This window comes from Clytia hemisphaerica, unplaced genomic scaffold (genome assembly GCF_902728285.1).
Source record: "Clytia hemisphaerica strain Z4C2 unplaced genomic scaffold, Clytia hemisphaerica genome assembly, whole genome shotgun sequence".
Taxonomy (NCBI): Eukaryota; Metazoa; Cnidaria; class Hydrozoa; order Leptothecata; family Clytiidae; genus Clytia; species Clytia hemisphaerica.
The window spans coordinates 596536-607459 of record NW_027103332.1 but is presented as its reverse complement, the minus strand read 5'-3'; the positions used below and the strand labels follow the sequence as shown (position 1 = coordinate 607459).

Below are 10924 nucleotides of genomic sequence, written 5' to 3'. Positions count from 1 at the left end.
TCAGACAATGTCCGATGTCCGACCGTTATTTCGAGCCCTGCGTTTTTCGATGCCAATGAACCAATGGTGAGTAATACTTTAATGAGCAGGGTCAAATATTTGAGAAGAGTCCATCCAGCTCAAGTCTAAAAACTGTTTTTAGTTCAGGAAACATATAACTTTATTTGCAGTTTCGATCAATGTGTCATTTTTTAGGAAGACCTCAACTTATTTACCCACATCATTTTTTTATTTTTAGAAGCTTTTTACAATGATTTGTTGACATAATGAAAAATATTGATAATCAATGAATCTGAAGCATGGGGTACATTGATTGGCAAAGGATTCAAACAGCTGACGTTGAGAGAATCAGTTTAGACGAAGATGCTGCAGAAGAATATTTCAATTTGCTCCTCAATGTATGCTGTATATTTTGTTTTTTTGTAATATCTGATGCAATCAACTAAGTGCAAGCAGCAATTTATTTGTTTCAATTTTTTTCACTTCTTCTTTAACTGGACAAAATTTGTTCAATAATTTCAAAGCCCATCAATTGTAGGATTTGTATTTGTATTTGGATTTGTAGAATAGACCTTAAGGGGTCTATTGATTATCCTTTGTATGTTCGTTTACAGTCGTTTGTCGGTCTGTTATTTTGAGCTTTTCTCAGGTTTGGCTCATTTGATCTTTTTTATTTTTGCTATTTTTTGCACAATGATGCAAAATAGTAATCCCCGATTAATATGATGGAGCCTGAGTTTCGAAAAAAAATTGTTTATGGTTGCCAGATAGGGAAATGTCTTGGAAAAAGCTCTTCAGGATTTTTTTGAGATTTTATCATTAGTTTTTCCTAGTTTTTTGTACATTGACGTGTACTGCCATTAATTTGTCGAAAAGGGTCTTCTAACTATTTCCAGTCTGAAGAACCGTAAATATCCCAGAAATTGCCGTTTTTTGTATTACCATAATAATTTTCTTAATTTTATTTGTCATTTCTTTACAGTACAAGGTAATTCTTGGTGATGCGCAAAACTTAGCATTGTTTGATTTCCAAAGAATATTCATTTTTTCAATAGGGAACTCAGCTCAACAGCTGAAAAATCAGCCAAAAGCAGGTTTTTCCCTTTTTGGAGTTACATTTAGACAGATTCTTTTTGCACATTAAAGCAAAATAGTATCTCCCAAAATGTATTTGAGCCAAATTTTCCAAAAAAAATTTGGTTGCTAGATTTCGGAAATGTCCTGAAAAAAGTGCTCTGGATTTTCCTGAGATTTCATTATCATGCAGTATCATGTAGTTTTTATTGATTTCTTGTTTATCGATTACACTGATAGGTCAATAAAAGTATCACTTGTTTTATTACTAAGTAATTATTTGATATTCATACTTAATATCCACTTGACATTATGTTCATCATCTTATATCACCTTTCAGAGTGATCTATCAGAGAGTGATGGAAAGCTGTCAGAAGCTGACACAGTTGTCAAACTATTCAATGTCACTAAAGCTGTCCTGAATGTGAGTAAACTTCGATTGATCTATTTTAGTGAAAATGGTGATATATTTAAAATCAAGGGTCATCAAATCTCTTGTATGCATCTATATTCAAACATATTTTGACTGCACTTTTATATTATTACTACCAGAAGTTAGCAGCCTCAATAATCATTCTTCTTTTCAGTTTACACTTGTTTCTTTAAGAAAGTTTTGGACTTCCTATATTATTTCTATAGATAAAAGGAATACAATATGAAACAGCAGTTGATGAAATGGAGAGGCTTATGGCAGAAAAAGATGGAGGCAGGGATGGAGGTAAATGCTGAGACTTTTAACCACCGATACTCTTTTTTTTCATTTTTCTCTTTTTTTATAACTTTATAATGATTATTTATTAGGATTTATTATAAAAACACTTCAAAATGTTTCAATTTTATTCCAGAGGCAGTTTTGATGGCAGAGAATCAAGAATTGAAAGCAGAAATTGCTCAATATCAGGTTATAAAATTTCGAAATTTTACTATACTAGTGGGAAGGACATCTACCATTGGATATAATGTTCAATATTCAATATTACTTTTATTACCCTCTATTACCTCTATTTTCTTTGCTTGACTTTTTTTCAACGAAACCAGTAAAATATTGAATCAATTGAAGGTGATATTAGGGAAGATGTCAAAAATGACAGAGAGATGTTTAATATAGATACGTTTAATTTGCAGAAATATTCAGGAACTGGTGATAAATACCTACGAGGGGAAATCCAGCAACTTACAGAAAGAATAAAGGTTTGTTTTGGTTTATCACTGCTTTTAGATTTTAATTAAGATTGAGAAAAAATATCTATCTGTTGCACAATAGAGAAAGGGTTAACTTAATAACTTTTGGTGTAAAAAAACTTTCAAATCGGTTCAGTCAATCGAAAGTTATGTAACGAAAACTTTTCACCTACCCAAAATTACCTTAAATCGTAAGCTTACAATATCTAGAAAAACGTGTATACTTTTTTTAGTGCACCTGGTAGTAAATTTTCTGGTGCCACATAACATCAGCTATCTGGGTAATGATTCACACATATTTTGTGGAGTTTTTAAACTGCATATCTTTTATACAAAAAGCAACGTAAGATTTTATAACAAAACATAAGAGACCAAAAATCAAACAAACCTGTCATTGCTACAATTTGAAATCCCATCGTATTACCTTTCAGATGCTGACTGAAGAACTCAACGAAGCAGACAGACGTCTAATGAAAGAACAAGAATCTTTTGACAGAGTATGATATATCTTTCATCACATGTGACTTTAAATACAAATAAAATCGAGATTTCTGATAAAAGAATTATCCAGAATGTTTCGAATTGCAAACTGCCATCAGGGTTCTAAATGTTTCATAACGTTCCAAATTGGTCATTAACATTCGTAACGTCCAACAATCGTTCAATTTCATTTTAGTTTTTCAAATCACTTTTTATGGCACTTGTGTGATTATTTCTATAAGAGAGACTTTTTGGAAGCTAAACTATTTCAATCTATTTCAAAAGTTTTCTTGTCAATATGGTAATTCAATAATAGCAACCTGATTTCAAAAGCTCTACATAAAAAATGTGTGAAGAATAACCTATATATTCCATGTTAAAATTACAGGCCTTTGAATATCAGAAGATACTTTTAGCTCTACTCTAAAGAAAATTTTATTTGAATTTTGAAACACACCAATTATAAAAATCTTTTTTTTTGTAGCTAACAAAAGATTTGAAAGACAAAGATCAACGTTACCATGATACCAAACGACAGGTATATTGGTTAAATTGGAATCATTCTCCTCTTGGAAAGCACATTCAAAAAATAAAAAACTTTATCTTATCCACAGCATTGGGATAACCTCCCAATGTTTTTCATTCTTTGCAACTACCTTCGTTTCCATCAATTTTCAAAAGAATTTTTATTTTATCCTAATTATGTTGTTAGCTTGAAAGAATGCAAGATGATGTAAAGGAATATCAAAGACAATTTCAATCTCAGGTACTTAATCTTCTTCTTATAAATTTTCTACATACCCAAACTTCCAAAAAAGGGTTATTTTTTGGAGATAACCTTCAAGGAAGGGTCTGTTTCATTTATCACAAGTTTACTCTTTCCCTCTTCTATTAACTTACATTGTTAAAACAATGAACTTTGTTTTTGTCTCTAATTTATTAATTGGTAAATTTATGTACTTAGTTGCTGTTAATTTGAAAAATCTGTTTTGATTTTCAGAGGGACAGCATGATCATGAGAAGAAGTAATGCAGATGACGTACGGGACCAGATGAAAGAAAAGAATCGAGAATTATCCAGGAACCTTGATGAAATAAGTGAACTTCAGAAAGCCAATGACCGTCTTCAAGAAGAAGTGAAGAATGCTACCAAAGAAATGGAATCTGCAACCAAAGATATGAATGAAATGGCTGACGATTACAGCAAATTGAAGGTTTTTCCAAATTGTTGATCTCTTTTCTGGTCCCATTGCATTTAAACAAAATTCATTTATTTAATCGCACAATTTTTCTTATTTGGCGCACCCTCAAAGAGAGCAATTTAATCGTTAATTGCATCCTGTAGAGAGCAATAAATTAATCGTTAATCACACTCTTCGATGCCGCGCCAATGTTTACAAGATTGATTTTAATATTTAATTTCTTACATTTTTCTTACATTTTTCTTACATTTATTTTACATCGAACTTTTTAATTGCATTCGAAATTCATTTTGTGAGAAAGAAAGTCTATGAACAACAATTAAAAAAAAATAAGAGAGAAAAGAAAAATATAAAACTCTCAGTGTAATTTCTGTAATTTACTTTCCTAACTGGGAAAAAGTAGTGAAACCCATTGTGCGATTAGCTAGTAATCACATGATAACTCATACAATTCGAAAATTGCACTCGTGATTTTTTTGTTTCGAATTTTCCTCGTCCTTTCGGACTCGGAAAATTAATAACAAAAAAATCACTCATGCAATTATATTCGAATTGCACTCGTTATCTTGTGATTACATATACAAATCAAAAGGGATTCTTTGACTAATGTGTTCTTTCTGGTGCGGCAGGATTCTCTTTAAGGAGTGCAAAAATGCTATCCTGGACCTGTTGATAAAATTATTTTTTCATCTTTCAGGGGGTACTTGAAGAGACTGATCGTGTTATGGAAGATATGAGAAAAGAACGCGAGATCTTAAGATCACAGGTACAATTTTGTTAGATATTCTACAAGATAATTTCTGTGATACAATTAATTGATAGTTTCTAGATATATCAATTGACTTTTTATTTTGGTTATCGTCCCTCGTTGGGTTATAATAATATTTTTTCATCTAGTGTTTGTATGACTTTATATTTGTCAGAGGAAGAAATTGATAGATTTTACCGATTTTACATGTGATTTTTGTCATATTAAAGGCAAAGAAAGAAGTAGAATACGTTTACTCTTTGAAATTTTATCAGGTGCAAGACATGGAACAACAACTTGTTCGTAAAGCAGAAGGTGACGATGACATTATGATTGCTCTCAACAAAAAGGTTGCAGAATGGAAGGTACCACGATTTTTTGTCATGTAGACTGAACATAACCTAACGTAACCTCCACATTTTTGAGGCAAAAAATCTTTTTCCAGTTTGAAAATTGTAAACACGTTTCTTAGAAACTTTACATTTCCCATATAATTCTAATATTATTCTAAAGTTTTCAGTATTAAAATCAATTCTCTTATAAAATTGTTAGCAGTCATAGAATTAACACAGTCTACACAACCAAGATTAAAACTATTTAATGAGTTTTCATTTAACACAGATATTTCCAATTTCCGTTGAGACATGTTTAGTTATACTTGTGGAAGGTATTTTTGTATCCTTAGTTTTGCTTTCGAATAAAAATTAATTCTTTAAAGTTGATTTCATATTTATTCTTTGTATCCTTTAGGATATTCTAGCTGCAAAAGATGCTGATATCGAATCAAAAGGGAAAGAATTGTTGTCACTGCAAAAACAACTTCACAGTGCAAAAATGGATTCGGATAGGAACACTGTTATCGAGTTAATGGAGGTAAATATTTTAATTGCTGAAATCAACGTATTTGCCTATTATTTTCAATCACCAGTTTCATTTTTTACCTCAGCCCAAAAGACTTCAAAAATGGTCAGATTTGCCTGAAAATTGGCATACTTGTTTCTTTGGTGAATACAGGAGGCTACTTTTGTACTTTTCAAAACTATTGTTTTGAGAATTTAGGGCAACTTGTTCACCAATGCGACAATTAGGCTTATGCAACAGTTAGGAAAAACACTGTTTGCACGTTGACTAAAAATTATGAAAAAGAATTGTACAAGGATTTTTATTATATTCATAATTGTCACTTCAATGATATTTTGATACCAGGCAAATGATAAGAAGGACGAACAAATTAAAGATTTGAAATCAAGGCTTGACTTGGTAAGCATGATGTAAACAGTCTGTAACACCCAATCCTAACAAAGAAATTATAGTCGCTACTAATGTACTCGTCTCACATTGTGCCACTTACACCTTTTAAAAATGAGTTTTAAAAACTTGAATAAGCAATTACGCATCTTTACACATCACAATATGAGTATTTGTAAGTTTCGTTGACCTTTAGGCTAGCAAAGACTATGACGAAGTGACTGGTCACATTAAAACATTGAAATCACAAACAAAAGACGGTGCTCCTTCCTTGCAACAACAAAGAAAAATTCAATCACTCAATGAAACATTGCAACAGGAACAAGTGACAATTGTCAGAGAAAGGGAACGTGTCATCGAGGTATCATTTTAATTCTTTCATAGAGCTTTTTTTAAGGGATAATTCTGAATTCATTTGTATACTGCATAACCTCCAGGGTTGATAGCCTAGTCAGTAGAGCATTCGCTTTATAATTAAAGTATTGTGGGTTCGAGCCCAGGTCAACGCCAAATCAGCGAATGGGTAAGCTCAGATTGGATAAGTTGAGGGTAAGTGTGGTGCTCGATCTCAGCATTCGTCGACCTCTAAGGTCAAATAGAAAAGGAGGACAAACTTCCTCACTTCCGGCTCCGCTGAAAACTAATAAAGAAAATTTAATTTTTTGTATGATTTTGAGCTCAACTAACAATATTCATCACTAGGCGAGGATGAATCAGTAATTTGCATGAATCTGAAAGACGATTCGAAATTACGGGCATTTCTCTTTTGTTTTGAGTGATTCTTGTTAACTGCAAACGACAAATATAACGATAAGTATACCATACCGAGGTAATCGTTTGTTGTGCAAAATTGTGTTTTTTATATGGAAAAGCTTCACGTTATCAAATATTTTCTCTCTCTGCAAAAAGGTGTGATAAAGGATCAATACACGCTTTTTTTATAAGAATAGTGTACTTTGGACGAGGGTCAAGTATTCTTAAGAAAGTGCCAAAATTGAGGGTGAAATATTTTAACGTATTCTTACTTTTTTAGACTTGACTTTTTTACAAACATGAGAAATGATCAATTTGGACTTTTGAGTGAACATTTGGGTTTATAAATTACATTTCTTCCTCGAAGCTTCAATTTATCTCTAACACAGGAAGCAGTTTTTTCTGTTAACCAAGTACAAAATGACTGTATTCTGAACAAATTCTGTGAAATTAACCTTAGAGGGTATTCTTAGGGTATTCTTACGATTTGGCCAATTTTCACCCCGATATTCCTATAGAAGATATTCTTATAAAAAAGTGTGTATTCATTTTCTTTACTGGTTGAAGAATACAAAAGTTTAAACAGTGCAAGCAACGATTGATTGCACTCCTCTAACCAAATAGATTTGATAAATTTGGAACGACTGGTGATTTTAAGTATAACAACGTTATGGTGTTGACCACTGACATAATTATACCGGGTGACCCACGAAAAAGTTCAGACGTTTCTCGACGTCTTGAGGCCGAACAAATGTACCAAAGTGCTTAGAGTTTAGATATTTAGAAAGTAGATATCCTAACTTAAAATTTGAGCTATCACTTTTTTAATTTGACCAATTTGTTCTCTACTTATGAGCTTTTAAAGTCAAAATTCACTTTTCGGAAAGTGTAAAAAACACTTAAAAAAGGGGTATCAAATTTGGTATTTTTAGACGTTTTTGATATACCGTTTTTGAAAAAAAATCTGAAAAATCTACAAAAGCGCCAAATTTTATAAAAACTAGTCTTATTTTAAACAAAAATTACTTTTAAAGGTGTTTTTATTAATTATTAATGTCATAAAACTCGTTAAATAAGTCAATTTGTAAGTGATTTTCTAATTAATTGCATAAATTTGATACCTCTTTTTTACGTGTTTTTTACACTTTCCGAAAAGTGAATTTTGACTTTAAAAGCTCATAAGTAGAGAACAAGTTGGTCAAATTTAAAAAGTGATAGCTCAAATTTTAAGTTAGGATATCTACTTTCTAAATATCAAAACTCCAATCACTTTGGGACATTTGTTCGGCCTCAAGATGTAGGGAAACGTCTGAACTTTTTCGTGGGTCACCCGGTATATTATTCTGAAGGGTAGTTGTAAATCTTAACAAAGAGCTTCACAATTATGGCAACTAATTGTCTATGTGTCTTCTAAGTCTATGAAGGTTTAGAATCCGATAACAATATTAACCATATAGAATCAGCTATTTCAAGTTTAATGGCAATTGATTTTTTTCTTTAGATTGAGCAAGATATTGTAGAGAAGGATCGCCAAATTGCTGAACTTGTCAACCGAATGATCCAATATGAAAAAGGACAATATGGCCTGACTGAAGCTGTACAAGAAATCAAAGATTGTAGAGCTCAGATACGTCTCAGAGATAGGTATGTTCTCTTTAACAAGACAATCTTTTTAGCCACGGAGCTTCAAAGTCAACATTGGTACAAAAGTAAATTTAAGCATGGTTGTTATGTTAGTTAGCTGGCTATCCTGATTCAGCCTCCTAAGGAAGTTGGTTACTGTAAACCTTTTATCAGCACTATCTAACCTCAGTTTTGATTTTCAATTTCTTTAGGTGACTTTGTGTTCTCTGTAGTTGTCTATGTTTAAATGATATGATATTTAATCCTTTTTATCTAAAAAATTCCAAGAAATATAGAGGATTTGACAAGAGAGATCAACCAATTGAATCTTGACTTTGACGACGTCCATCTTGAGAATGAAGAGATGAGAGATCGTCTTGGTATTGGATCAAGAGATGAGTTAGATGTGGAAAATATTCGACGCAAACGTGCCGTGAAAGAAGAACAAGCTAGCGCCCTGAATAGAGTCTTACAAAAAGAGGTCTGGTTTTAGTTCTTTTTATACAACCTATTTTGAATATCTGTTTTCTTTAAGGAACTAATATTATATATAATAGTATCTTTTCTTTACTCTGGTGTTTTTGATACCATTTTATGGAAACTGCTCTTTCTTTAGGGATTTAATCTAATTACATGGTTGAAAATAAGTGAATTAGTCAATTATTTAAAGTAGTAAAACTTTCAATTGGTTATGGTAACTGTTATCTCTCCAGAAATCAAAACACCATTGTTGCAACCGCGCATAATATCTTTTTTCTACCGTGTCTTGATAGGTTGAGCGGCTTGAAGAAGAGCGTTTAGTGTTGAAAAAGGCGTTGAGAAAACATGCTTTGGACAGGGGTGAACGGTATATAGTTCGATTTTTCCTTTAATTGGCTTTAATCATCACTACATTACAAACTATCTATCGATCTTACTAGTAATAAGGGAGAATTTGAAGACGATTTTCTGTTTTTATGGTGCACAGAGCATGCTTCAAAAAAGGTTAAAAAAAGTCATTTGAGTTTCATTTACAATCATTATAAGCCTTTTTTTTTCTTTTTTTTTTCCAGTGCTGTTGAACTTGGTTTGTCAGCATTAGACATGGAGCCTCTAGATGAAGAAGTAGTCTTATCACCTTCCAAAAGCAAAATCATCAAAGTTATTCAACAGCCTGACCCAGTTCCGCAACGTGTAAGGGCAGAAAATTATTGTTTATTTTCTAAGTATTATCCCATTATTTTATAACCGTGCATATGGTCATCAATTCAAGCTGGAAGTGTTGCTATTAAGTTCTGTAGATTTTAAGTATACTTACTTTGTTTTACTTGCGCCCTCTTTGATAATATTCGTTTAGGAAAATGTTTCTTCAAATATACCAACTCAAGATTCGGAGGTCCTCGTGCTACAAAAAATGCAATTTGAAAAAGAAAACACGGTTTGTATAAGATTTCCTTGTTTCACCAGTTTGTGTCGCTTACGATAGATTTTTGTCTCGGTTATTTTTATTAAGAGTGTTTAAAAGATTCTTTGTCTGTTTTGGTGCAAGCTATAACTGTTGGCGATCTCTCTAATTCGAACGAAAAATATCTCTTTAATACGATCTTCATGGGACCAAGAAATTTTTTCTAATGCGAAGAGAACCACTATTTTTGTTCGAATTACAGAAAGAGGCTGTAAAATTGTTCAGGTTATTGAGTAAAGTTTTTTGAAAAAATCTATTAGTATTCGAATCGTTGAAAAATTGAAACAATTAGTTGCTCCAATTAAATATAATCTGCTGTACCCTCTTTTCTTATCTTAGCAATTGAAAGATGAAAATCGTCAACTTGAATTGGCGTTGAGAGAATTGAAAGGTGCAATGGATTCAGGTATGGTGAAGTATTATAACCTTTAGGAAAAAATTTTTTAACAACCTGCACCAACAACCTGATTTCAACAATAGTTTTAGATTATAAACTATAATGTTAACGGGGAAGCTAAAGCGGCAAAAGTATAATTTACTCTAGGCTGCGCGCATCCCCAAAATTGATTTTGATATAGATGATGCATATATTATTTAACTCAAAAACACAAAGACTTGGTTAACTCTCGGACGAACAATTTATACATGATGGCGCACCATCTTATCAAAACATCAGAGGGGCAGTGAGTAGCCTAATTAAACACAGATTCCTAATTTAAACTTTTATTTTTTTCAGGTGACAAAGACATCAACTCACCATCATTAGATAAACTTGTTGCGGTAATGGATGTTATTGATATTTTAATAATTAATTTCTTTGACCATTGATGTTCACATTCTGATTCTGATGACACTAAAACTCATTTCAGTTTCTAAATTTTTTGTTACAGATGATCGAAGAAAAACACGCTACTGGTCAGTATGACACAACAGTACATCTCAAATCACAGGTATCATCAATAAAAATAGCAAATTTAAAACTATTGTTAGCTACACTGTCTTTTCGAGGTAGGGTACGGTATATATTGGGTCATACCGTATTGCTGTCGAGGCTTGCCGAGTTGTTTATCTACTTGGTTTGTGTTTTCAAATCTAGTTTTTATTAACTGTGAATAATTTAAGGTTTTTAGACTGCACGTGTTATTTTGGATTTTTTCTCAATCTTTCAAAT

General features: G+C 32.0%; 1 protein-coding gene across 1 annotated transcript in view; it reads left to right on the top strand.

Moving 5' to 3' along the window:
* The first annotated feature begins 232 nt into the window (after positions 1-232).
* Positions 233-10924, top strand: part of LOC136815670 (centrosomal protein of 290 kDa-like) — an 82663-nt gene continuing 71971 nt past the window's right edge. Inside the window, exons 1-22 of the mRNA XM_067072116.1 lie at positions 233-398; positions 1415-1498; positions 1714-1792; positions 1920-1975; positions 2200-2265; positions 2688-2753; positions 3221-3274; positions 3449-3502; positions 3737-3949; positions 4635-4703; positions 4961-5050; positions 5436-5558; positions 5892-5945; positions 6130-6294; positions 8188-8330; positions 8598-8790; positions 9083-9156; positions 9362-9482; positions 9646-9726; positions 10093-10159; positions 10490-10533; positions 10644-10703. Coding sequence (XP_066928217.1) covers positions 300-398; positions 1415-1498; positions 1714-1792; positions 1920-1975; positions 2200-2265; positions 2688-2753; positions 3221-3274; positions 3449-3502; positions 3737-3949; positions 4635-4703; positions 4961-5050; positions 5436-5558; positions 5892-5945; positions 6130-6294; positions 8188-8330; positions 8598-8790; positions 9083-9156; positions 9362-9482; positions 9646-9726; positions 10093-10159; positions 10490-10533; positions 10644-10703 — 2055 coding nt within the window. The 5' untranslated portion in view covers positions 233-299. The remainder of the gene's footprint in view (positions 399-1414; positions 1499-1713; positions 1793-1919; positions 1976-2199; positions 2266-2687; positions 2754-3220; positions 3275-3448; positions 3503-3736; positions 3950-4634; positions 4704-4960; positions 5051-5435; positions 5559-5891; positions 5946-6129; positions 6295-8187; positions 8331-8597; positions 8791-9082; positions 9157-9361; positions 9483-9645; positions 9727-10092; positions 10160-10489; positions 10534-10643; positions 10704-10924) is intronic.